The sequence below is a fragment of the Astatotilapia calliptera genome, chromosome 2 (assembly GCF_900246225.1).
Source record: "Astatotilapia calliptera chromosome 2, fAstCal1.2, whole genome shotgun sequence".
Lineage (NCBI taxonomy): Eukaryota > Metazoa > Chordata > Actinopteri > Cichliformes > Cichlidae > Astatotilapia > Astatotilapia calliptera.
Genome location: NC_039303.1, coordinates 27,725,934 through 27,752,584, shown reverse-complemented (window position 1 = coordinate 27,752,584; position 26,651 = coordinate 27,725,934). Strand labels below are relative to the sequence as shown.

Genomic DNA, 26,651 nt, shown 5'->3' with positions numbered 1-26,651 from the left:
AATGATGTGACTTCTGACATTTTCCTAGCAGGAAATGTGCTACTGTGGGACACTGAAAGAATAAACAGCAAGGCACGTTTTGTTTTAATAACTTTTCTTTACTTCATTTGTATGAACTAGGTTTACCTTACAAAATCTTATACTGTATATAATGTTTTATGTTTAATTCATGTCAATGTCAGCTCGTGTTTACTCGGGTGAGCAGTACCGGCCCACAAAGAGAATGCTCTTGGTGGGTTTATGTCGGATGAAGAAGATGAAGGGATGGTCGGCAACAAACTCAGCGGGAATCATTATAGAGCGGATTTCCATGTCAACCCCAGTGGCAGCAGCAGCCTCAGCTCCTTCTTCATTTACATCCACCAAAGCCTTGTGGACAACTTTGGACACTATCAGGTCATTTGCTGGAGACATTCCTAGTAGATGAAGAGCCCAGAAATCAGTTGTGTTTTATTCTTTAACAGATGATGTTTTGCAGTTTTTGTGCTCTCAATATAACTGTATAATTGATTCAGTGTGTCTCATTGGTGCAATATTTCTCACCAGAGAAGTCTCTCTTGTAGATGTCAAAAGCGTTCTCCATTCCCATGTTGGTCAGGATTTTCTCCAAGTCATACTTCTCCATCTTAAATCGAGGGAGCTTGACATCAACCTCGTTGGGGCTCATGTCTGGGCGAGTCCAGTCCACAAAGTTCTGATAGGTCAGCTCCTTCTCCAGCTGTGTGGATACAGTGTCACTAGCTTGTCTGATTGAAACTGGACATTAAAGTACTGGTAAGTGCATCTTACCTTTTCCAAGCCTGTGGTATCATCGTCTATGTCATTAGGCAGGAATATGAGCATGCTGAGGTCATTTCCTTTATACGGCATCTCAAGAATCTGTCCAGAAACATTGTTTTTATTTATTACTCCATCAAAGATGATCTGACTTCCTAATCTAGAAATTTAGGCTGATATTTGTAAAAGACAAGTTTTAGATCATGCTGGTGAAATCCTGTAATAAGCTGAAAGTGATGGATGTTACCTTGCAGTTGGCCTCAGGAATGGTCGCAAAAGGAAATTTACTTTTCTGCTGCATCATCTTCACCGGCTTAGTGTCGTTCTGAAAAATAGGGGAGACAAGAGAAATGTTTTTTGTGTTTAGTCTCAAAATGATCTCAAAAAGTTCTGTCATGGTTTTATTCCAGCCATTGAGTGGATTTGGATGTAGAGCACACGTCACAACACAATTTGTTCTTGTTAGCCGAAGTTTGTGATGTGCTGTTGTTTGAGATTTATTTGAGAACTTATTGGATATTACATGAATAATAAACTGCATTGCATAACTGCATAAAGTTGGAAAGTGATCGTCCTAAAAGCACGATTTTATCCCCTCAGAGCTCCAGGCTTTATGTTCTCATTCAGCAAAATCCACAGCTCGTTTGTAGTATGACAGATCAAAGTATAACTGCACCATCCTATGCTGCCTTTCTGCACTGTTACCTTGTTCAGTCGAAACTGCACATCAGCAGTCTTCTCCTCCTTAAACTGCGTGTTCCAGCTGCCCTTGAAGTAAATGGCATTCACGAGAACCAGCTTCGTCAGGCTACCCACTGCATCCTGGCTTAGCAAGTCCTTGATTTTATCTGGTAAAAAGAATTTATGAAAACTATTAACTATTACCAAAGATGCACTAGTTACTGTACAACATCTTCAGCTATAAAATCAGAAAACAGGGCAACAGCAAGATGGTTTTTATTTTAAAAAAAGGGGGAAAAAGCTTTATGATCAGTATAACAGGGAACAAAACAAAAATTCAAGCGTAGGCTTGAAGCCACTGAGGTGGTTGTTAGCGGGGGTGACGCGATGCTTCTGGTATGCATGAATTAATTAAACAGTCCAATAACTCCAGCAGTACTTATCTTGTCCTTTTTGGTCTTTGTTCCAAACATTTTAAGATAAAAGCGCAGCGGTCACAAACGTTTTGCCTTCTTATGATTAACAACACACCTGACGCTGATTACGTGCGTCCACCTTAAATACCTTACATAAACCTACCATACAGAAACTTAAAAAGGTGGAATCCTCAGTGGTGCTTGGTGCCACACCCTCAGGGACTTTAATGTTATATAAAAACACTGACAGCTCAATATCTACCTCAGTCACTCTCCCTGATCCAGCTGAGTCACCAATAGGAAAAATCTGCTTTTCACAGGAACTTGGTAACAGCAATAAGAGAATACGTAGTTTATTCCAAGAAGATATCGTCTCTCTCCCATATATAACATCTTATTGGAACCGATATGTTCCAGATATCAAGTGGAAGACAGTCTGGATGGTCCCCCATAAATATTTGATTGTAAATAAGGTGAAAGAAGTCTCATTTAAAATTCTACATAAATGTTATCCAGCCAGTCACTACATGGTAAAATTTAAAAGGGACATAAATACTAATTGTACTTTCTGTGGGGATCATCCAGAAACTGTGACGCATCTTTTTTGGTACTGTTCTTTTACACAGAGATTCTGGAAGGAATTTAGCAGGTTTGTTATTGTCCATATTTTAAGGGAGTTTTCTTTACGATGGGAAAATGTTTTATTCTGTTTGTTTAAGTTCCCCAAGAAGTATGAGAAATGTTTTTTATGATGAATTTGTTCATACTTTTAGCTACATTTTTTATCCATAAATGTAAGTTTACTAACAAAACACCATATTTCTGTCATTATTTTAAGGATGTGGAAATGTACATACAATCAATATCAGACTCCACCAACACAAAGGCTCTCAAAACAATACATGTATGTGTATTCTTATAATTGTTACCCTTTTCTTTTACTCTTGGCTTTTTGTGTTCATGTTCTGTTGTTTTGTATACTTCATCTGTTCGTATGTTGTATACTCATTGTTTGTTAAATAAAGTAAAAAAAAAAAAAAAAAGAAAGAAAAAGAAACTTAAAAAGGTTACCTCTAGCGGCAACATGAGGTATCAACCCAAAAATGGCTCCTACAAAAATAATGGGATTAAGATTGTCTCATTTCCAGCAGGTGGCACCACAGTCCTATAACCCTCATGGAAAGTCCTTGTATCCTATTGTTATAGATGGTAGATTTATAAATGGCCTGTATTTGTATCGCGCTTTTATAAAAACAATGAATGAATTTCCTGCTGCACTTAAGATAATATAAAGATATAGAATCAATAGCAGCCAATCCTAAATGGGCCTGAAAAATAAAAATATGTTAAAGACACAAGTGATCAAAGTAGAAGTACCCATCACATAATATAATAAGAATAGAAGAATTGGCCTGCTATTTACAGCAACATACTGCTGTGATGGTTTTATTAATAGCATGAAACCAAACAGTAAAACCCAGAGATAGTGCTGCTTAATACTGAATAGAAATTAGACTGGAAGAACTGGAAACAGAAAATAATGTGGACGGTGGACAATCCGGTAATAATGTCTCAACTGAACACAACACAACTGATCCCCAAGGATTTACAGTGGAGATCATTTAAAGTTACATTATGCTTACCTTGTGTCTGCTTCTCCACCCAGCTGTTGATGTGGACCCTGGCCTCCTCTGCATTTCCTTTGAAGTCCACAGACTCGAGCTCAGCGTTGTAATGCTTTTTGGTGCCTTTTAAAAATTCCTGGAATTGTGAAAATAAGTCACTCGAAACAGATTCAACAAACTACGGAGACTTCAATCAAGTTCAGTCACTGTGTTAAAACATTTTCAGTCCTTTGGATGCAGTTGAAGCTTGAACTAACCAGTCAGCCTTTGTCTAATAAAAGATTAAAGCAAATAGCTTGTTGGATGCCAATTTAAGTAGCCAGCATAGAAAAATACACAGATTGTGGGTAAGCTGGTTTGTAACGTTTCGGTTCAGATGGCAGCAGTTTTTGCTGACAAATGTAAGTTTTAGTATTTCTAAGTATTAATAAATTACTGTTTTACTTCTTTATATATTTCTTTATACTATTTGCAAATATTTTAAAAGTTTAATCTGCTGTGATGACTGGAACACAAAGGAGAGAAATGGTGCCTTGTCTCTTGTTATGAACTGTAAATAGCTAAGTGCTTAGAGCAGCTGGTCCTAGCACACTTCAAATCCTGTCTCCCCCCCACCCTGGACCCCCACCAATTTGCATACCACCAGAAGAGGAGCACAGAGGATGCAGTCTCCATCGCACTGCACTCTGTCCTCTCACACCTGGACAACAACAACACCTACGCCAGAATGCTGTTTATAGACTTCAGTTCAGCATTCAATACAATCCACCCCTCACAACTCATCAGGAAACTGACAGACCTGGGCATCAGTTCCCTCATCTGCAAATGGTTACTGGACTTCCTGACCAACCGCCCCCAACATGTCCGGCTGGATAACCACTGCTCATCTACCATCACAATGAACACCGGTGTACCACAAGGCTGTGTGATGAGCCCTTTCCTCTACTCCCTCTTCACCCACGACTGCAGACCTGCTGATGGTTCCAACACCATCATTAAGTTTGCAGATGACACCACGGTGATTGGCCTCATCAGTGACAACGATGAGGCCGCCTACAGGGAGGAGGTGGATCGTCTGGCTGAGTGGTGCGACACAAACAACCTGCTGCTTAACACCGAGAAGACCAAGGAGCTCATCGTGGACTACAGGAGGAATGCTGACCCACATCCACCCATCCACATTAAGGGGACGGCTGTGGAGCGTGTGAGCAGCTTCAAGTTCCTGGGAGTCCACATCTCCGAGGATCTCACCTGGACGACCAACTGCTCCAAGCTGGTCAAGAAGGCTCACCAGCGCCTCTTCTTCTTGAGGACTCTGAGGAAGAACCACCTGTCCTCAGACATCCTGGTGAACTTCTATCGCTGCACCATTGAGAGCATCCTGACCAACTGTATAACAGTCTGGTACGGGAACTGCTCTGCCTCGGACCGGAAGGCGTTGCAGAGGGTCGTGAAAACTGCCCAGCGCATCGCCGGAGCACCACTTCCTGCCATAAAGGACATCTACAGGAAGCGGTGTCTGAAAAGGGCTGGGAAAATCATCAAAGACCCCAGTCACCCATCACATGGACTCTTCACCCTCCTGCCCTCTGGGAGGCGCCACAGGAGCCTCCGGACTAAGACCACCAGGTACCGGAACAGCTACTTCCCCACAGCTGTCAGACTCCTGAACTCTGCCTCCTGACATCTGACCCACGTTAAACTCATGGACTGAACATACACACACACACAATGGACAACTGTACCCTCAAACACACAATAATAACATGGAGTGAACCACCACTCACAACCACTAGCACTTTATATAGCCTCTGTAGAAACTATCTACACCCTCACTTATCTTAACTGAACTACTGTATAGCTCTGTGTAAATAATCATTCTGTACATTCAATAATCTTTAATCCTACAACTGTTTACAACTTGCATAGTTGCCGGGGATTCCCATGATGCATTGAGTTTTTCCTTTCCAGTCACCTTTCTCACTCACTATGTATTAATAGACCTCTCTGCATTGAATCATATCTGTTATTAACCTCTGTCTCTCTTCCACAGCATGTCTTTATCCTGTTTTCCTTCTCTCACCCCAACTGGTCGCAGCAGATGGTCCCGCCCCTCCCTGAGCCTGGTTCTGCTGGAGGTTTCTTCCTGTTAAAGGGGAGTTTTTACTTCCCACTGTCGCCCAAGTGCTTGCTCATAGGGGGTCATATGATTGTTGGGTTTTTCTCTGTATCTGTAACCGGAAGGTCGCCGGTTCGATCCCCGGGCTCTCTGTCCTGGTCGTTGTGTCCTTGGGCAAGACACTTTACCCTACGGCCTACTGGTGTTAGCCAGAGGGGCCGATGGCGCGATATGCCAGCCTCGCTTCTGTCAGTCTGCCCCAGGGCAGCTGTGGCTACAACCGTAGCTTGCCTCCACCAGTGTGTGTGAATGTGAGAGTGAATGAATAATGGCTTGTAAATGTAAAGTGCTTTGGGTGCCTTGAAAAGCGCTATATAAATCCAATCCATTATTATTATCTATGAAGCGCCTTGAGGCGACTTTTGTTGTGATTTGGCGCTATATAAATAAAATTGAATTGAATTATCTGAGGAAGAAGCAGAGTTGGTTTGTTTCCAGCTGAAATCATCCAGGCTCAGGAATTTGAATCGATCCACATCATTTCTGCTTGAACTAGAGAACATGAGTGTCGACTTACATTTGGTCTGTGAGACACATGTCATAGTGACAGTATTTGGGTTAATATGGCATTACTCACCCTGGTCGCATTTCTTCAATATCAGGCACCAAGTTCAGGAACTCGTTCTTTTGCAGCCCGCGCAAGGAAGGAGGTCTCCAGAGTGGGAACCATCGGGAAGTTTTCACAGTCTGAGCAGGAGGGACTGGAGGCACGTGAGCTGTTCTCAGGGGTCCTTTAACACAAATCACACCAAGTTAGAATCAAATGGATAACCTGTCAATAACCGTTTGCAGATCGAGGTCAATGTTCCTAAAAATATGTTTACTTCTGGCCCATGGAGCCACAGCGCGAGTCCGAGAGAGAGGGGCAGGTAGAGGAAGGGGTGAGGGTGGCACTGCTGAAGCTCGTCACGGATGGATCACGTCCGATCGGTGAGATGAGAGAAAGCTGAAGTGAAACAACAGCAGGATGAGGTAGACGTCAATATAGGAACTCCCTGATGTGACACAGAAAGGCTATTTTTTTATTTCTTTGTATTATTTCTCACCTTGCAGTCACTGATGCTGTTCACCAGCTGGTTGTATTCAGTATTGAAGGTGTGTGTCAGAAGGCGCAGGCACTACAACACAACAGGAACAAGACCGATCAGCTCCGAGCAGAGAAGGAAGAAGGCAGCAACAAGAACGCCCACTAAGCCCACGTTTTTCTCACCTTGGTGGCCAGCTCCTTCTCACGCTTTCAAAGGTGGTGCTGGAGATCTGCGAGGAGGCGGAGGTGGACGTGGACAGAGTGCTGGAGCTCACGCTGGGGGACAGAGACTCACTCAGGGACTTGGTGGTGGGAGCTGTTCCCACGGGAGCCGCCTCTCCCAGAAGGTGACGGGTCTTTTCCACCTGGAAGAAAGATGGGGGCTAATGTGAGGTAGGGAGAAGAGGGGACGTTAGTCATGTAAAGGCCATAGGTGAGGGTAGGGACGTAGATCGACCGGTAAATTGAGAGCTTCGCTTTTACACTCAGCTCCCTCTCCACCACGACGGACCGGTGCAGCGTCCGCATTACTGCAGCTGCAGCCCCAATCCGTCTGTCGATCTCCAGCTCCCTTCTCCCATCACTCGCGAACAAGACCCCGAGATACTTGAACTCCTCCACTTGGGGCAGGAACTCATCCCCGACTCATCCTATATTTCCGTTTTTATATTTCTAATGTTTGCCTTGTTTTCTTCACTGTCTAGTCTGCCTCTGTCTTGCCTGTATGGATGCATTTACACCGAAATGTCCCCAACAAAGGATGTTTTAATTCACCACTATTCCAGTGAAACACGAGTCTCCCATCTTCCTGCTACCAGTCTGGAGTTTTTGTTCACCAAAGCACACACCAACTTCATACTGACGGACAGATCACTGCCCTTTTGCCGCCTTGTCTGACCGTGTTTTGTGGCTGTGGTTCACTTCACCTCACTCTTCCCCATTCTTGTCATTAAATCAGGCTGTTCTGCAACCATGGCAGCCATTCACTCTATGGCTCTATTCATGGTGTATTTTACCCCTTCACCAAAGGCCGTTCTCGTTTCCAACATTATATTTGCAGTGTTCGTCTATCAATCAATATCTGCGGAGTATTTTTTTTTAACGAGTATCCTATTTTCTAAAGCACAGCATGTAAAGGGTAGCTCGGTTAGCAGGATGCTAGCATGTAGCGCTTAGTGAGACACGCCTCAGACGAGTTGAGCAAAGACCCCGTCTGTGTACTTTATACGTGAGCAACGGATTTAAATAAAATTAAGGTTTCAAAAGACAAACTTGAAGATATATATATATATATATATATATATATATATATATATATATATATATATATATATATATATATATATATATATATATATATATATATATATATATATATATATATATATATATACACACACACTCACCGGAGAGCCGCCAGGGTTTGCCGCTGCCATCTTGGCGCTCCTAAATTCAAAACTGCCTCTGCAGTCAGGCAGGGGAGGCGTGGAAATTGTCTTTGAGTTAGTCAAACGTTTTCCTTAGTTCGAGTAGATGATAAAAAAAAAAATAATAATAAATGGGATTTTAAGTAGGACTAGGCGTTCTGTAATGATCTCTATTTAGGAGAAAAACTTAATCACTCACCTTTAAACAGCTCTCTTTTAGGAGACACACTGCTGGCTAACGGTGTCATGTGATCAAACAGCGTAATTTAATTGGCTGAGAGCCACTCGACTCGATCTGGTGCTGATTGCTCTGGCTTGGGTCATTAAAGTTCATCACTTTTGCAGGTGAATTTTTGCAGGTGAATTTTCTTCAGGTGAATTTTTGCAGGTGAATTTTTTTCAGGTGAATTTTTGCAGGTGAATTTTTTGCAGGTGAATTTTTGCAGGTGAATATTTTTGCAGGGAAATTTGGAGGATAAAAATTCAGTGTCATAAATTCAATGTCTAAAAATACTTGAATTCTGATGATACTATATTTCTTCCATATTCCCGGGATCTGCTGGAGCCACTCGCCTAGCTTGGGAGTCACCGCACCTAGTGCTCCGATTACCACGGGGACCACCGTTACCTTCACCCTCCACATCCTCTCGAGCTCTTCTCTGAGCCCTTGGTATTTCTCCAGCTTCTCGTCTTCCTTCTTCCTGATATTGCTGTCATTCGGAACCGCTACATCGATAACTACGGCCGTCTTCTTCTGTTTGTCTACCACCACTATGTCCGGTTGGTTAGCCACCACCATTTTGTCCGTCTGTATCTGGAAGTCCCACAGGATCTTAGCTCGGTCATTCTCCACCACCCTTGGGGGCATCTCCCATTTTGACCTCGGGACTTCCAGGTTATACTCGGCACAGATGTTCCTGTACACTATGCCGGCCACTTGGTTATGGCGTTCCATGTATGCCTTGCCTGCTAGCATCTTGCACCCTGCTGTTATGTGCTGGATTGTCTCTGGGGCATCTTTACACAGCCTGCACCTGGGGTCTTGCCTGGTGTGATAGACCCCAGCCTCTATGGATCTTGTGCTCAGAGCTTGTTCTTGTGCTGCCATGATTAGTGCCTCTGTGCTGTCTTTCAGTCCAGCTTTGTCCAGCCACTGGTAGGATTTCTGGATATCAGCCACCTCCTCTATCTGCCGGTGGTACATACCGTGCAGGGGCCTGTCCTTCCATGATGGTTCCTCGTCTCCCTCCTCTTTCTTGGGTTTCTGCTGCCTGAGGTATTCACTGAGCACTCGGTCAGTTGGGGCCATCTTCCTAATGTATTCTTGGATGTTCGTTGTCTCATCCTGGACTGTGGTGCTGACACTCACCAGTCCCCGGCCCCCTTCCTTCCGCTTAGCGTACAGCCTCAGGGTGCTGGATTTGGGGTGAAACCCTCCATGCATGGTAAGGAGCTTTCTTGTCTTTATGTCAGTGGCTTCTATCTCCTCCTTTGGCCAGCCTATTACCCCAGCAGGGTACCTGATCACGGGCAGGGCGTACGTGTTGATGGCCCGGATCTTGTTCTTACCATTCAGCTGACTCCTCAGGACTTGCCTGACCCTCTGCAGGTACTTGGTGGTTGCAGCTTTTCTAGCGGCCTCTTCATGGTTCCCATTCGCCTGTGGGATCCTCAAGTACTTGTAACTGTCCTCTATGTCTGGGGGGGGGGCTACATGAATAGGATGAGGGACCTATGGTGTGTGTGTGTGTGTGTGTGTGTGTATGTATATGTGTATATATGTGTATATATGTGTATATATGTATATATGTGTATATATGTGTATATATATATATATATATATATATATATATATATATATATATATATATATATATATATATATATATATATATATATATATATATATATATATATATCATTTCAAAATGGCTCATGTTTATTAGTACACACAAAACACAACTTTGTTTTTCATGTATTTGGTCACGTGCCTATGCAGAAGGACTTTGAGGATGTGAAAATCAGTAGGATTCATTGTTTTGGACCCATTGATATTTGCATTAGATTTTACCAAAAGCCAAAAGCTAGAAAGTCTAAAAAATAAATGGGACAGAATAGAAATACTAAAAGGGAGTCTAAGATCTGTGCAAACATTTTTTACGTTGTCACAGGTCTTAGTCTTGTTTAAAGACTAAGACCTGTGGATTTACTTTTGAGGCATTACAAAAGTCATAGTCAACAGATATTGCAATTCATTGGCTAAAGAGCCAAGACAAAAAATGAGAGAGACACAACCAAAGATTTTCAGTTTGTTAACCAAATGAACCTTAAACAGTAATTAACTTTATGAGGTGGGATAGTTTTTGTTTGTGTTTCAGCAGTTATATGAGTGATCGAATGTTAGGTGTACGCAAGACAGAAGGCCATCACTGTCCATTTGCTTCCACTTATCCTTTTCAGGGTCGCAGGGGGCGCTGGATCCTATCCCAGCTGTCATAGGGCAAGAGGCGACCCTGGACAGGTCGCAGGACTAACACACAGAGACAGACAACCAGTCACATTCACACCTATGGGCAATTTAGATTGTTCAATTAACCTATCCCCACAAAGTGCATGTCTTTGGAAGGAAGCCGGAGTACCCAGGGAGAACCCACACAAACACAGGGAGAACATGCAAACTCCACACAGAAAGACCCCGGCCTGATGGTAGAATTGAACTCAGGACCTTCTTGCTGTGAGGCAACAGTGCTAACCACCGTGCCACCGTGCTGCCTATATTTATACATAAAGAAGTTGGCATTAACCACAACAGAAACACTGTCACCTAAACAAAACCGACCAAAACTTTAAGCATGGAAAGATGTGATATTGTTATTTCTATGTCAAATCATCTAAGACTACAATTATTTCATTTTTAAATATTTTCTGAGATGCTGTAATGGAGCAGAACCATTAGATCATTCGTTGTGATTACACCAATGTTTACATATGGTACACTTCACTGATTACTGAGCTCTTGCTGTCTACACTCTTTGACAGCAGGCACTTTGATATGAAATTTGAGTATCAAAGAAGTGTTTCTGAGGAGCTCTGTCTTTTGGTAAAATAAACAGTTTAAAAAAACGTCTTTGATTAGGTCTGTCATGAGCATCTGACATATACACAATCACTCGGGATTAAATACCCGCGCCTGTGACAAAGCATTTCGCCCCTAGAGGGTGCTATAATTAAAAGCAAAGCTTCGCACACGTCTGAACAATTATAAAAAAAACCCTCAACGGGTGTAAAAAAAAAATTCTGAATGACAATATAAAGTGAAGAAGTGAAGAAGAAAAATACAGATTAGAATCCAGATCAAAATGAAATAATCCATAATTCAATCACTGAAGTGGAAGAATTCACACACTGTATGCAAAAAGAATGAATTCTGCTGCTCATAGTTTCATACCATGAAAAATATACAACACAGACCTGGCTAATACAAAAACTAAACTAAAAAGAGTTAATTGTTTAAAAAAAAAAAAAGGTTTGTTTTTATTTGAATACCTGTAGTGAATTGCCTAAACCTTGCATCTGGCATATGTCCTCCATACAACAAGAGACTAAAACTAAATCTATTAAAAACTAAACTAAACATTTGGAAGCAATAAACAAAACCTGAAACTAAACTGAATTAAAAACAATACGTCAATATGAAATAAAAATGAAAACTAATTAGGAAATACATAACTATATTAAGTATTGAAAGCATTTAGAGCCAGGCAACAATTCCTTTTCTTCTTCTTCTTCTTTGATGAGCAATAAAATAGGTTGTACGTAAATACAAGTATTAGACGTTACATGAATTAAGCTCAATTTCTATTTGGGTAGAGAGCATTAACAAAAATGACTATAACTGCGTTTTGTGTTTTATTTATTATTATTATTATTATTATTATTATTATTATTATTATTATTATGAAAAATGTACCTTGATACATTTTTATGATTGTTGTTTTACATGTTTGTTTGTTTGTTTTCGGGGCTTTTTGAGGACCATTTTTATCAAAACTTTTACTAAATATGACGCACATAGAGAGCATGAATTTAACATAATCTGTAGCACATACTAGAGGTAGTAATAGAGGTTTTGTTTTCGTTTCTTTTTACACACGTCGCTGTGTAATGGGCTGAAGTTCACATATCCCAGAATCCTCCGCGGGCCTCTCATCCCCTCTTAGTTTTTGCATCCGGGTCTGAACTTCCTTTTCCTCTGTGCCTAGATGCGATGAGGACCTAGGTTTTCCCGGACCTCTGAAAAATCCGAATCCATCCTTGCAAAAGGCACCACCGAACCTCGCCAAAATGACCGAGCAGATGACAGTGAGGGGGACCCTGAAGGGGCACAGTGGATGGGTCACCCAGATCGCCACTACGCCCCAGTACCCCGATATGATCCTGTCGGCGTCCCGAGGTGAGGCTTCCCCCGCCGGTTGCGCCAACATGGCTCAGATAGCATTATTAAGCTAGCTGCTGCCGCTGTAATGTGAGGCAGATACTTAAACTGGTGTGTAAGGAGCAGATAAAACATGAGTAACCACGTAATATTAGATAAAGAGGGCTCAAACTTTTACATAAAAAAGGTCCTAACTAGCTGGAAAGAAGCAGGTTAGCTAAGCTCGCTAGCGCTATCTGTCGTCATCTGTAACAGACCCGTTGATGTCCATACTTGTTAGGAGGGTTATAGCACGTTTAGTTACCTGAATAAATGTAATTATTTAGCAACAAAACCCTCCTAACCTTCGTAGACTGAGCCCGTGGATCCGAAGTTTAACAGGTGTGCATGTAGTGCTAGCAATCGATGCATGCTGATGCTTAAATTATTCGTTTCCTGAATGAATATTGGACGTTGAGACATGAAAACGTGTTGCTTTTTTTCAGACAAGTCCATCATCATGTGGAAACTGACCCGTGATGAAACCAACTACGGTATCCCCCAGCGTTCCCTGAAGGGTCACTCTCACTTTGTGAGTGATGTTGTGATCTCCTCTGATGGACAGTTTGCCCTGTCCGGAGCCTGGGACGGGACCCTCCGCCTGTGGGATCTCACCACGTAAGTGCAGGGAGTCTTTACCCCTGGGCAGATGTTTAGAAGTACAGGTGAAAAGCCAAGTCTTCTAAATGACATTTGATTTTTTATGAATCACTTGAGTTTGAAGAGGCCTAGTGCTAGTTTCTCAGATCTGTTATATGCCAAAAATAGTCTTACAAATGAAGTGTTTTCTTAGTTAGTTTCAGAATATCAAATTGTTCTCTATGCCATCAGTACATGAGATCTGATACCAACAAAGCCTAAGTTGTCTAGATCAGGTCACACTGACTTTTCAGCAGTCTGATCGACCTCACACAGACAGAACCACCACAAAGGTAATGGGGTGAAGGTCTGTACTCAGACAGGCACAGGTTCTGTCAAACCCATCACCTACCCTCTACCCTTAGTATGAGCTCAGAAAATCACACATCCATCAGCTGCTGTTACTGTATTTGCACACTGGACTCACAAAATCAAGGGGAAATGGAAGTTTGAACATAATTTAGCTGATTTTTGTTACTGTGTGGGAGCAAAGTCAGAAAACGAGAGGGTTTTTTTGCTTAACTGATTAAGGGCAAGTAGTATGGAAGAAACTGTAAGTGTAGCTGCATTCTTTGGTGATTTCACAGACTACTTGTGAACCCAAACCACATAGTTTGTCCTTTTCTTCACCTCTGGCCGTTGTGTTTTCCTTGATTTTTTTCATTTCTTTTATCACTGAAAACTCAGTTGAGCAGCAACATTGGTGTTTCTTGAATGGCCTCAAATAGCTGGCTTTTGGGTGTGTGCACCATTTCACTGCCTAAGATCTATGCTGAAAACAGTGATGGTAATAAATGTGCAGATGGTCCAGTTTTGCTGGATTGTGCATCCACAGCTTTAAAATCTTGAGTTGTATTTTTTATTTTTCAGTGTCAGTGTTCGCATTGTAAAACAAAGACACAAGAAAAACTGGTGTAGTAATTTTTTTTTCTGGCTCTTAAATTAATGTCTAGGCCTTGGACTCGTCAGTAGTATTTGGATGCAGTGGCAGCAGGCATGCATTGATTGGTTATGCTAAGGTGTGCAGTAATTTAGTTGATCTGAAATGCCTGCATATTTTTCTTCCTAGTGGTCTCACCACCCGCCGATTCGTTGGACACACAAAGGATGTTTTGAGCGTGGCTTTCTCTGCTGATAACCGCCAGATCGTGTCTGGCTCCCGGGACAAGACCATCAAGCTGTGGAACACTCTTGGAGTCTGCAAGTACACCATCCAGGTGAACTTCCATCTAATGCTCTCCTGCAGCTATCAGCCACTTCTTAATGCCTTAATATTATTTTGAACGAGACACTTAACAGTTAAAGATGCTAGCTTTAATGTAAAGCAACTAGATGGCACTTTATTGTTGACATCTACATTTTCCCCACATTGTTTGCCTGATTGTGATAAAATGATCTGGCAGATAATAAAACTTTGTTATATGGTTTGTCTGCTCGATGATTATTACAAATTTTGCATGTATTACCTGATCTCGTTGATGAGTACTATTGATGAGGGCACAAACCAAATAGCATCACGTGACGTTTTTAATACCAGCATAACTCATAATCTGGCTTTGAGAATTCACAAAGCTCTTTATTTTGCAGGATGAGGGCCACACTGAGTGGGTGTCTTGTGTTCGCTTCTCCCCCAACAGCAGCAACCCCATCATCGTCTCCTGTGGCTGGGACAAGATGGTTAAGGTATGTTACCTTTGTGGAAACTTTGTGTTGTGTGGTTTGCTCAGTGATTTAAAAACTTTTCGCATGGCTTAACTGAACTCAGTGATGAGAATTATTTATGAGAGCAAAGCTCAGATAGGCTGACACGATGGCGCTTATAACAGTGGAGGCCTAACATAGTGTGCCCCTTGCTCATAGGTGTGGAACCTGGCCAACTGCAAGCTGAAGACCAACCACATTGGTCACACTGGCTACCTGAACACAGTGACCGTGTCTCCTGATGGCTCCCTGTGTGCATCTGGTGGAAAGGTAAGGCAGAGTTTAACTGAATGTCTTTTTTTTTAAATCATTTTTACTCCACTTAATAGGAGTAAATTAAAGCCTGCAGGTTTCAACTATGATGTATTCTTTACATGCATCTGTTTTAATATTGATGACACCAGAGGCTGTTACTGAGTGATTCCTGCACCTTAAAGAGATCATCATTAGTGCTGAAGATTTTTAAAAGTGACTGTTTGCTTTAAATGTTACACAAAGATGTTTGAACTGAAGGATGTCTTCTGTCTTCCACATTAGGATGGCCAGGCCATGCTGTGGGACCTGAATGAAGGCAAGCACCTCTACACCCTGGACAGCGGTGATGTGATCAACGCCCTTTGCTTCAGCCCCAACCGTTACTGGCTCTGTGCTGCCACTGGACCCAGCATTAAGATCTGGGTAAGGCTTCACACTCTGGTCTGTGTGTTTAAAAATTAAAGTTGTAAAGGGCAGTGATGTAACCTAACATGCCAGCTGTATTCTATGATGAAAACCAGAGGCTGTTTCTGAGCTCTAACCTCGTTTGTTAGTTTAATAATAAATTTTGGTGCTCAACTTCAGTCACTGTTTTATACCTGTTAGTGATCACACCACCTCTTGGTTCTTCTTTTCTTGTAGGATCTGGAGGGCAAGATCATTGTGGACGAGCTGAGACAGGAAGTGATCAGCACAAACAGCAAGGCCGAACCCCCACAGTGTACTTCCCTGGCATGGTCTGCTGATGGACAGGTAAGAAAAACATATATTAAGCATGTCTGTCAGAAGAGGTGCTTTTAGTGTTTTACCCCCAGTGATTATTCCCATTCACTTTTACCTCTGATGTCCACTGGTGACAGTCCTGCAAATATGAGGGGCACTAAAAACAGTTATCTGAATATGATCGGACTATAAAACGGCAGAAATTGATGAGCGTTGACTTTATGTTCTCGGTTTCTTTACAGACCCTGTTTGCTGGCTACACTGACAACCTGATCAGAGTGTGGCAGGTCACCATTGGAACTCGATAAGAAATCCTCGTTGAAGCAACTTTAAATAAAAGACTGTTTGGAAAGAATGTGTCCCGTCTTGCTCTGAACATTGTATAATATTGGTGGTTCTCATATAAGTTGGTTAATGTAAAATTTATTCATATAGCACATTTAAAACAACTGTTGATCAAAGGGCTGTACATTTAAGATGATCAAAGGAGATGAAATTGACAAAATTTAAGAAAAGAAGCATAAAATGAGAAAATTTGAGTAAGAAATAAAACAAAATGGAATTCATTCTGGTTTAAAAGCCAACGAATAAAAGTGGGTTTTTAAACTGGTTATGAAAGTGTCTAATGTTGGGGAGGTCCTGATGTGAAGAGGCAGTTTGTTGCACATTTCAGGAGCAATCACAGCAAAGGCCAATCTCCTCTGTGCTTTAATCTGGACATATGGACAGCTAGGAGCATTTGGTCCCCAGACCTCAATGATCTTGAAGGAATTTACCAGTTGAAAAGATCAAAAAGGTACAAGGGTGCTGACCTGTGCAATCCCTTGAAAAGTTAATAGTATTAAGTCTGATTTAAGAAGGAAAAATTAGATCTAGTATAATATTTAAGTGCAAGTTTGTGGATCTCAGATCTTGTACCTTTTACTCAATTGATATCTTTAGTTAATGGTTACTTTTCAGATCATGTTACAGATGCTCCCTGAATGATAAAAGCCTCTTATCTCTGTATCTGTTTTACGAATAAGATTTCAAATATATGAAGGGTCAGGTCTACTGTTCCTACTCCCTGAGTCAAGAGAGAGAAGCAGGTCACAGAGCAGCAATGCTACAGAGTATGAAGGTTTGATGTGATCTGTATACAAAGAGGCTCAACTTTAAATATGTGCAGTAAAAGTCCTCAAATAGTCAATTAAATGCCCTTTGAAAAGCATTAATGTCTACTTTAGTAATATTTAAGTGTTGCTTTAAAGTATTTTCACTGTCATCCTGGTAGTTAAACCAGGGTGGTAAGGTGCCCCCTTATACTGTGTACCCCAATGTGACAGTCCTCCATATTTAAATTACTTTGGTTTGCAAAATCTTCGAGTCACGAAAAAAGTCTGATTATCAGATCTGCTGCTGGAATAACACTGTTAATAGTTATTGCCACGCAAAAAGGGGGCATACAAGTACAGCTATCCACGAAAAGGTTTCTTCACTGAGCTATAACATAATCTCCCACATCATGTTTATTGTGATTCTTACTATACCCTGAGATATTTGGCAAGATTTTATGTAACTAAACAGATTTAAGAGAAGCTGATACTTTTTTGACGAAGGGGGACAAATATTTATTGAACCTTTGAATTCGCGAGTTTTTACATCGTAAGAATTGTCCTGCATGCGGTGCCGTACACGTGCATCCTAGCAACAGACATACACATCCAGAAGGTGGGTCAGTGGTTTAATTGAACGAGTAATCGCAGTTTCGCTTTAAAAAAAAAAACATTTTTATAATGAGGCTACTCAAACTCTTCATTGCCAGCTGTTATTAATATTAAGTAAATTAATATCATAAAGATAAACGTTACAAGCGTCTGTTTGATTTGATGTTAGCGAGCGAGAGGAGATGGATGAAAGTTCACCTCTTCGTATTTATGTGGAAAGAACACTGGCCATTATTAAACCAGATGCCATCGACAAAGCTGCGGAGATAGAGAATATTATCCTCAAGTCGGGCTTCACCATCCTGCAGGTATGTTAAAGTTTCTTACGTTGGTAAATTACAAGATGAGAACTGTGGGGTGCACTTTGTTGTGTCAGGGACGAGGCTATCCAGCTGAGGATTTTTGAGGAAATAATTTATCTATTTTCTATTATAAGAAGTGTGATATCTTCGTTCATATAAATAGATTTTCTTCCTTTGCAGATATCAGTAGCGCAAAGGTTTTCCAATAAAGGGCATTAATATCCAATGCAATTCTATTTTATACAGCGTCAAATCTCAACAGCAGTAACCTCAAGGTGTTTTATTCTCTATGGTAAAGACCCTACAATCAAACGTCCTTCTTTGAGCAAGCATTTGGCAACAGTGGGAGGGAAAACTACCTTTTAACAGGAAGAAGCCTGTAGCAGAATCAGACTCAGGTAGGGGTAGACATCTGATGCAACTGGCTGGGGGTGATGGGACGAAGACAATAACTTAACAACAATAATAACAAACAATAGTTGATAATACAATCACTGGGCACTTTATTTCTAGTAAACCTGGATCCCCTTTTCCCTCAGAACCACCTGAATGTTTCATAGCATGGTTGTCGGAAACATTCCAGTTTGAGATGATTTTAGCTTTGTGACATGGCGCGTTGTCTTGCTGGAAGCAGCCATCAGAAGATGGGTATACTGTGTCATAAATCGATCGTACATCTGGTACCTGAAGTGTGCCATGAAAATGTACCCCACACTATTACACCACCACCACCATCCTGAACCATAGATACAAAGCAGGATGGATCCATGCTTTCGTGTTGTTTATGCCAAATTATGATGCTCAGTTTATACTTCAGAAGATCTATGACTATGCATACATGCCTAAATGCATTGAGCTGCTGTGACGTGATTGGCTGATTAAATATGACAGGACAAACTATTTTTGCACATGGTAAAAGCAATTGAAGTATGCATATGCAAATAGCAAATAGCCTCAGAATACCAGCCTACTGAAATTAAACTGATCTACTGTATCTGATGTGGTTAGAGATAAATCATGACTGTGTTCACCACCATATGTGCTTTCTCTGTCATATCCAATATTTAATCCCTGCATTAGAAGCGGAAGCTGCTGCTAAGTCCAGAGCAATGCAGTGATTTCTACGCAGAGGAGTATGGAAAGCATTTCTTCCCCAGCTTGACGGCCTTCATGAGCTCTGGCCCCATCGTTGCCTTGATGCTAGCATGCGACAATGCTATCGCCCACTGGAAGTCCATCATAGGACCTGTCAACAGTGCCAAGGCCAGAGAAACCCATCCAGAGTGGTCAGTGTCATTGCTTGGGATAATGAAAAGTGGGGTGTAATTAGATTTTGAATAGAATAGAAGAAAATCAAAGACTGACATTATTACACAATATACAGTATACTGTGCAGCATGCTCACACTTTGGTGTAAAAGCACTTGAATATTTCTCTGCAAACCTGCCCCATCCTTGGACTCAGACAAATGAATAACAGTAATAATGTGTATTATTTACATGGCATTTTTTTAATATAAATTTGACTTGTATATAACTTACAGTGTTTGATTGTAATTCTGGATCTCAGCCTCAGAATTTTAGTTCACCGTGTCCTTTGACTGACCCATCATCAAGGCTTGGTATATTACTTTTATCAAAGGTATGGGTTAAAGGTCAGCTCTGTTAAAACTCATACGCAGATGTACAAATAAAGAATGCTGTACTTTTCTTCAGCCTTAGAGCAAAATATGGCACTTCTGAGCTACAAAATGCCCTTCATGGAAGCGATTCATTTCAAGCAGCTGTAAGGGAGATCAAATTCATGTTCCCAAACTGTAAGTAATTTGCACACCCACACATAATCTTCTATACATAGAGATCTTGTGCATATGCAAGTGTTTTGAATGCTTTTCATTCTTTGACCTGTGTGTTTTTTATGCAGCTATAATTGAACCCTTACCCTCAAGAGAAGAAAATGAAGAATACCTGAGCAGGTATATAAACCCAGTTCTGCTACGCGGGCTCACTGAGCTCTGCATGAACAAGCCACTCAACCCCATTGTAAGTATTAGAAGCTATACGTGTTCAGTCATTAGCCAGCTGTTTAGAGCTTTGTGAACATGGGGATTGTATGTTTGCTCCTGATAGATTTGGCTTGCAGACTGGCTCATCCAAAACAACCCAGACCAACCTCAAATATGTGAAGCAGTCGTTGTGGAAGAGGAGCAATGAGAGGCAAACAGTGGGGAAAAAGGAGCAACGAGCACAGAGTTTAATGTCTTTCTTTTTGACTGAGAAATGAATCTGTTCAACGCTATAATGAAATAAATCATATTTTCAGTCGTAAGCATCTGTTTGCTTTCTGGCATAAATCAGCAATAGACTGGTGATCTGACTAGGTTGTACTTCACCTCTTACCTAAGCCCCAGAATTTGGGTTAGAAAAATGGATGGATGGATGAAAGTTAAAAGTCTTCTTATCACTTAAATATAGACACAACTTCTTAACCTTTAACTAAATGCATCAAAAATGGCTGTGGCTCAGGAGGTAGAGTAGGTTATTTTCTCATTAAAGGCAAACAAAAGTGTTTGGTTGAATTAAGCTTTCATAAAAGAAAGAAAGCACTTTCTTACTGCTTGTAGTAAGGTTTGAACTCTCAAAGCACTTTCTAAGCATTAAGAACAATTCAATGTAAAGTTGTGTTAGTTTGTCCATTTACCTTTGAGCCTCTGAAAATGGGGGACTGCGTGTACAATTGGCTGTCATTCCTGAAGGGTCATGCAACACTTTTGCCTAACTCCCTGAAATAAAGTTGGACTGTAATTTGAATCTTGTGTGTCTGTGTTTTTAAATCTATGGTGGCGATTACTTATGAACCTAACTTTATCACGCTGGGATGAAAGGTCTGGAAATATTCTCTGTAATTTAATCTTTGAATAATTTGATTTGGGCAGCTCCTTAAACTATTTTACAGCAGGTTTGGCACTAATTGAACATACAGTGTTGTGACAAAGTATATTTTTCAAACTTATGTCCCATATATCCTCTGATAATTGTTAACCTAGGTCTACTTCCCATTGAGTTGCAGTGGTTTTAGCCCTAGCTGGGAAAATACGTGTGTCTGGTGCTGCACTTTCAAAGTCACTCGTGTGTGATCTTATGTCATTTTTTACCTTGAGATATTTAAAGAAGTCTCATTGTGAGTGAACTTGACTTTGTTGGAAGGATATGAAAGTTACTTTTAGGTAAAAGTGGCCATGTTAAATATTTCTTTTATCCTCCGTACAAAACAGTGCACCATCTGACTTGGAAGGGGGAAAGAAAGTATTCAGTATTATTGGCAATAATACTATTGGTGACTGTTTAATGTCGAAGAGCCACTCCATCTCCAACCCAGCAGGTAACACTGCTGGTCGACAAGGCAGTAGACAGCAGAGTAAATATTTGGCAGCACCAAATAACAGGACAAACAATTTTATAGGGTCTGCAAATGACGCTGTTTAAAAAGAGTGCATTTTGAAGTAGTGAACATGGTTGCACTGAATCCATCCGATAACCTGGGTCGACTGTATGAACCCAGCTGAGATCAGAATGTTACTTGTTGACAAAACACTCAATAACTTTATTTGATTTTGATGATGATGAGATGAGATAACCTTTATTTGTCAGTTGCAGGTCTTTTGCTCACAACCGAGATGACAGACCTTGCCGACCGTACATACAATACAAACATCACATTGGGGAGACAGGTCAGGCTAGGTAGCGAAGAAAAAAACATCGAAATGTGCAACACAAAAGGATAATACAGGAATGCACAGGTATCAACACACCATAACACAATAAACACAGTCAAGCAATATTTGATTTTGAGTCAGTTCTGTTGCTGTTGCTCCACTCAGATTGATTCACTATTAGTGAAAATAATAACTTATTTGTGCATTTGGGTCTGCTTATTCAGTAAGAGGGTACTTCCAATACCATTTCCTACATTTATATGCTAAGATTGTTGGAAACGGATGATTGCAGTTACCCAGCTGTGAACATTTTGTTCTGCAGTGTGTGACTCTGTTTGTTCCTAACTCACCAGGTATACAGAAAGCTGCTTATACTGTAAACACAAGTGCTTATGACTAGCTCAGGATATATTTTTTTCTTAAATAAATGGACTGAAGCATTATAACCCAAGTGTATATCCTTTTATCACACACATATTTCTGGTAAAAGGATTTAGAAAAAGAATGACAGAAAATTATGAGTTCTGTCAACACACTTCAATGCTTTTGTATCTGATTATACATATACAATTGTGTGTATTACAACCTCAAGCCAATCAATTAGCTTTTACTGTGCACTGAAGACATTTGAGTGTGAAACCAAAAGATGAATTTGAGAAGAGAGATCAGTTTCTTTTTTTTTTATTGCCGTTACTGGCATCTAAATGTGTTTTTTTTAAAACATAGAATATATATAACTACATCAATTCTATGACCCATAGACTTCATCATATTTCTTATTTCTTCATTAGTTCATTAGTAGTCTCTTCATTAGTTATGTCTCTCCAGGGTTCTTTTTCAGCACCTTTTTCAGGGTTTGTCCTTTCAGTCTTTTCTTCATGAGTTGAAATGTTCAGCTGGGTAAAGATCTGGTGATGGCCAAAACCTCTCATGCCACAACCGCCACTGTGCTTCACAGATAAGCAGATCCCTTCTTTCTCCGTATATTGGGCTTTCCATCACTCCGGTGGAGGTTAATCCTTCTCTCATCATCAAACTGTTTAAGAACAGCGGTGGTTCATCTTTTTACTTTTCTTTTAACTTCAGTTTGACCTTCTAATTTTTTACCGCTGGTCAGTGGTTTGGATTTTGTAGTTTGGGCCCTGTTGTGTTTTCTAAGCCTCCTTCACAAGTCTTCACAGGTGAGAGCAAAAGAATTAAACTGAGTGAAGGTTCAGGGCTACTTCCCTATTTAAATAATCAATAAGGAAAAAATAGATTATTAATGGATTACTGTGCCAGTGTGTTTTGTTACTTTATCTGAGCTGTTTTACCTATATCTCGCACTCTATGAATATGGATATAACTTGATGACGTCACTTTATGATTATTTTTTTTTATTAATAATGAAAACTTCACTGGTAATTTTCAGACCAAGTTCCTTGAGTGGAGCTGAAATTACCGAGCAGTGAACACACCATTCTGAAAGTACTCTGAGTTCCTTCCTGAGTTCTCGAGGCGTGAACATCTTTTGTAGAAAAACAGAAAAAAACTGTCTTACATGCCATTGGTCGGTGCCGTGAATGGCAGCAGAGATTTTCCAATCAGAGGGCTTCTGCGCAAAAAGGTCGTTTTTTTCTCCTGCTGGTTCTAGAAAACCAACCACGAGTTGCCGTCGTGTGGGAGAATCCATCTTGAAGAGAGCTCTCCGGTTGTGTGATTAGTAAGTACGTTTCTGTATTTCATTAGCCTGATTAGTTTTTTCTCATTATATTGTCACGTAAGTAATGCGATTCTTGTAATCTATTTTTTAAACAGTTGTTTTTTGGGGTACGTGCAGGTAATTTTTGTAGTTATTAAAACTGTAGACTGATATTGCGGCCGTATCGGCCTCGGCATTACGTAACTGCGAATTTGAGTTGCATAGTCCCGGCTCGGTTTATCAGCGCGATACATATGTGTACAACTTTTCTAATATTTGCCCTTGGCAGTAATGCGCTAAAGATGCAGTTTGGTTACTGTGATGTGTAAGTGAACGTAACTCTGTGGCCATTTCCCGGCACTCGGTAATAAGCGGGGCTCTCTGAATGCAGGGAACGCGATCGCGCCGGCCAAAATGGTGGGAAAAGCACGTATTGGCACCATGGAAATGGCGAGGCATGCACGGCATGACACATTATATAACCCCCACAACTGTATCACTAATTCCTTACTCTATCTTGTTTGTGTTGGGGGACTTAGGTATAATTGTGCAAAATGTCTGAGTCAGAGCAACAGTACATGGAAACATCGGAAAACGGCCACGAAGTCGACGATGATTTTAACGGAGCCGGCCTCACTGAGGAGGGGAACGACGACGACGACGGCGCCGCCGCGAATGACTGCGGAGAGGACGCAGGGCCCGAGGACGACGACAATTCGCAAAACGGCGGCACGGAAGGAGGCCAGATCGACGCCAGCAAGGGCGAGGAGGATGCCGGGTGAGTTTAAGAGGCCTGCTGTGAATCTGTGAAGGAAGCAGGCGTCCCTAATGAGCGCTAGCGGTTTGCCACGGCTCTTTGTTCAACCGGCCTTTTGTTGGCGCCATGTGCAGCGCGGAGAGGGGGGGGGATGGGCGCCACTGTAAAGATTAAATCTAATATATAGTTGCTTAGAAAAGCAGCAGATACGGGGTGGGTGCTGTGCCTCTACCATGGGGATTTCTCACTTTATTAAACCGGCCTTGAAAGATGGCTAACGGCTAAAAGCTAAAGCAAGTGCTACCTACCTACCCCCCTACATTACTGGGTCACCAGATGTTTTGGGACAGCCTGTATATCTACACCCCTGGTTCTACCCACTACCACTACTGTGTGAAGCTTGTTAGTGGGGGGGTGCCTGCAGCTGCTGCTGCTAACAGTGTCCCTTCTCCTGTGCTCAGGAAAATGTTTGTTGGCGGTCTCAGCTGGGACACAAGCAAGAAGGATCTTAAAGACTACTTCTCTAAATTTGGCGAAGTGACAGACTGCACCATCAAAATGGACCAGCAGACAGGCCGGTCAAGAGGCTTTGGTTTCATTCTGTTTAAAGACGCAGCCAGCGTAGAAAAGGTAAGTTATGTAATTATGTGGACACGTGAGGCATATTTTCACAATGTGGGCAAGTTTACATGTGTTTGTTTTTTCTTTGTCTAATAGGTTCTTGAACAGAAGGAGCACAGGCTAGATGGGAGACAGATTGACCCCAAGAAAGCCATGGCCATGAAGAAGGATCCAGTAAAGAAAATCTTTGTGGGCGGACTCAACCCTGATACTTCAAAGGAGGTCATTGAGGAGTACTTTGGGACCTTTGGAGAGGTACATTAGAAGCACCTGTCAGCATCTAATGGAATTAAGTGGGTATATTGGAGGTGGCTGCTACAAAACTCTGATTTCTTTGTTTGTAGATTGACACCATAGAGCTTCCGCAGGACCCAAAGACAGAGAAGAGGAGGGGATTCGTATTCATCACGTACAAAGAAGAGGCTTCGGTGAAGAAAGTCATGGAGAAGAAGTACCACAATGTCGGTGGTAGCAAGGTAATGGCACAGCAAGCTTGCCGGCTGAAATTTAGTTAGCCAGATTTATAAGTCTTTGCAAACGTTTAACACGATGCTCTTTGTGTGACATTGTAGTGTGAAATTAAAATCGCGCAGCCCAAAGAGGTCTACCTGCAGCAGCAGTACGGTGCCCGTGGATACGGTGGACGTGGGCGAGGACGTGGAGGTAAGCACGAAATCTGTGTGCACTTCAGAAGACTCTTGATTTCAATCATGGCCTAAATTTGTTTCTGGAGACTTGTGACAAAAGCTTTCTACTTGTTATTTCTAGGCCAGGGCCAGAACTGGAATCAAGGCTACAACAACTACTGGAACCAGGGATACAACCAGGGCTATGGTTATGGACAGCAAGGCTACGGATATGGTGGCTATGGTGGCTATGACTACTCTGCTGGTTATTACGGCTATGGGGGTGGCTACGATTACAGTAAGCGATAAGTGGCCCCAGGGAAAAGAAACAGAATGAGAGAAACTTTATTTTCTTGGTCCTCCTTTTTGTACAGAAGAACTCAGTCCCTTTTTCTCTTGTCCTCCAGACCAGGGCAATACAAGCTATGGGAAAACTCCAAGACGTGGAGGGCACCAGAGTAGCTACAAGCCATACTGATCACACATAGTGCAGGTATGCATTTCTGCATCATCCGTGGTAGTATGAGAACATAGCTGTAACCATTAGTGCCTTCTGACCCCAGAGATCTCCATCTACTCTAAGTCCATTCCAGCATTGTTGTGGGGTTAGGGTAGGCCGCCTTGTGGGGTCTGTGATCATTAGAGATGGATTCATTCCACCTGTCGGCCATCTTTAGATGAACCTGTACTGCGACTGTTTGATCAGTACGCGTCGAGTTTGTGGTGGTTGAAAGCGGGAATAAAGGACTGTTTCACCTTTCACCAAAGTGCTAGGTGTAACAGCTAGAGGTCGTGTCCCCCTCCCTTCCCAGCCCCTGCCCCCGTCCAAAAAGTGTGTCTGTCCATCACTGACCAGTCAAACTCATTCATGCACCTGTCTGTCTTTGTGTAACTGCATGCCGCATTTGGTTTATTCTCAGTAACGTTAAGCACCGTGTTTTTCTCTCAAGGTCTAAAGTAAATAAGAAAAAGAGATCCATGGTCTGACTACAGCGAACATGGGCTCTGGCTTTTCCTTTGGAGTTGGCAGAAAATTTGGACTCATGCTCCATTTGTACAGATCAAGTGAGGAACTGGGGAAGCAAATGTCACTTTTCCACTTTTTATTTTATATTGTTTTTTGTTTTGTTTTTTTTGTGTCCATTTACATTTCCAGTGATGGAAGTGTTATTTTTACTGTACTTTTTGGTACCTTTTTGAATCTAATGTATTGTATGGTTGTATTTTTACATGTCTACTGGATTTACAGATGAGCAAGAGCTTTTAAAGCTCGCGAATAAAACAATTTTTTTTTTTTTTTTTTTTTTTGTTTCTTCATT

General features: G+C 41.5%; 4 protein-coding genes across 10 annotated transcripts in view; 3 read left to right on the top strand and 1 right to left on the bottom strand.

Moving 5' to 3' along the window:
* Positions 1-77: 77 nt before the first annotated feature.
* The window catches only part of LOC113036009 (leukocyte elastase inhibitor-like), a 51,193-nt gene continuing 24,619 nt past the window's right edge, over positions 78-26,651 (bottom strand). For 3 of the 6 annotated variants that reach the window (XM_026191997.1, XM_026192007.1, XM_026191988.1), the window contains exons 4-15: positions 8,112-8,169; positions 6,889-7,070; positions 6,725-6,796; positions 6,503-6,624; positions 6,256-6,409; positions 6,085-6,170; positions 3,518-3,635; positions 1,483-1,625; positions 1,025-1,102; positions 790-879; positions 544-718; positions 78-416 (exon numbers count right to left, since the gene is read on the bottom strand). In XM_026191997.1, the coding sequence (XP_026047782.1) occupies positions 190-416; positions 544-718; positions 790-879; positions 1,025-1,102; positions 1,483-1,625; positions 3,518-3,635; positions 6,085-6,126 (873 nt within the window). In that variant the 5' untranslated portion in view covers positions 6,127-6,170; positions 6,256-6,409; positions 6,503-6,624; ... (1 more) ...; positions 6,889-7,070; positions 8,112-8,169 and the 3' untranslated portion in view covers positions 78-189. Of the gene's footprint in view, positions 417-543; positions 719-789; positions 880-1,024; positions 1,103-1,482; positions 1,626-3,517; positions 3,636-6,084; positions 6,171-6,255; positions 6,410-6,502; positions 6,625-6,724; positions 6,797-6,888; positions 7,089-8,111; positions 8,225-8,331; positions 8,477-26,651 lie in introns of those variants that run through there. The other 3 variants (XM_026192036.1, XM_026192026.1, XM_026192016.1) reach the window with 3 other exon arrangements.
* On the top strand, positions 12,373-16,279 carry LOC113036062 (guanine nucleotide-binding protein subunit beta-2-like 1). The gene is made up of 8 exons (XM_026192104.1): positions 12,373-12,585; positions 13,053-13,224; positions 14,315-14,462; positions 14,833-14,928; positions 15,106-15,216; positions 15,484-15,624; positions 15,844-15,954; positions 16,167-16,279. The coding sequence occupies exons 1-8, from the start codon at positions 12,477-12,479 to the stop codon at positions 16,230-16,232; spliced, it is 954 nt and encodes a 317-aa protein (XP_026047889.1). The 5' UTR covers positions 12,373-12,476; the 3' UTR covers positions 16,233-16,279.
* On the top strand, positions 17,585-20,260 carry LOC113036030 (nucleoside diphosphate kinase homolog 5-like). Of its 2 annotated transcripts, XM_026192057.1 has the most exons (6): positions 17,593-17,634; positions 17,800-17,938; positions 19,013-19,218; positions 19,648-19,748; positions 19,856-19,974; positions 20,062-20,260. In XM_026192057.1, the coding sequence occupies exons 2-6, from the start codon at positions 17,813-17,815 to the stop codon at positions 20,143-20,145; spliced, it is 636 nt and encodes a 211-aa protein (XP_026047842.1). In that variant the 5' UTR covers positions 17,593-17,634; positions 17,800-17,812; the 3' UTR covers positions 20,146-20,260. The 2 variants fall into 2 exon arrangements, with proteins under 2 accessions (XP_026047834.1, XP_026047842.1); XM_026192049.1 differs by having other exon boundaries at positions 17,585-17,938.
* Positions 23,280-26,611, top strand: LOC113035985 (heterogeneous nuclear ribonucleoprotein A/B-like). The gene is made up of 9 exons (XM_026191935.1): positions 23,280-23,349; positions 23,868-24,106; positions 24,547-24,715; positions 24,803-24,961; positions 25,051-25,182; positions 25,279-25,369; positions 25,475-25,630; positions 25,740-25,825; positions 26,283-26,611. The coding sequence occupies exons 2-8, from the start codon at positions 23,883-23,885 to the stop codon at positions 25,808-25,810; spliced, it is 1,002 nt and encodes a 333-aa protein (XP_026047720.1). The 5' UTR covers positions 23,280-23,349; positions 23,868-23,882; the 3' UTR covers positions 25,811-25,825; positions 26,283-26,611.

What these genes read in the sequence shown, in the direction of transcription:
- LOC113036062 (XM_026192104.1), top strand. Translation starts at nt 12,477, where the DNA reads ATGACCGAGCAGATGACAGTGAGGGGGACCCTGAAGGGGCACAGTGGA. An exon ending in CGCCTGTGGGATCTCACCAC is followed by an intron (nt 13,225 to 14,314) that starts GTAAGTGCAGGG and finishes TTTTCTTCCTAG; the next exon opens with TGGTCTCACCACCCGCCGAT. An exon ending in TGTGTGCATCTGGTGGAAAG is followed by an intron (nt 15,217 to 15,483) that starts GTAAGGCAGAGT and finishes CTTCCACATTAG; the next exon opens with GATGGCCAGGCCATGCTGTG.
- LOC113035985 (XM_026191935.1), top strand. Translation starts at nt 23,883, where the DNA reads ATGTCTGAGTCAGAGCAACAGTACATGGAAACATCGGAAAACGGCCAC. An exon ending in AAGGGCGAGGAGGATGCCGG is followed by an intron (nt 24,107 to 24,546) that starts GTGAGTTTAAGA and finishes TCCTGTGCTCAG; the next exon opens with GAAAATGTTTGTTGGCGGTC. An exon ending in TGGGGGTGGCTACGATTACA is followed by an intron (nt 25,631 to 25,739) that starts GTAAGCGATAAG and finishes CTTGTCCTCCAG; the next exon opens with ACCAGGGCAATACAAGCTAT.
- LOC113036030 (XM_026192049.1), top strand. Translation starts at nt 17,813, where the DNA reads ATGGATGAAAGTTCACCTCTTCGTATTTATGTGGAAAGAACACTGGCC. An exon ending in CAAATTCATGTTCCCAAACT is followed by an intron (nt 19,749 to 19,855) that starts GTAAGTAATTTG and finishes TTTTTTATGCAG; the next exon opens with CTATAATTGAACCCTTACCC. An exon ending in ACAAGCCACTCAACCCCATT is followed by an intron (nt 19,975 to 20,061) that starts GTAAGTATTAGA and finishes TGCTCCTGATAG; the next exon opens with ATTTGGCTTGCAGACTGGCT.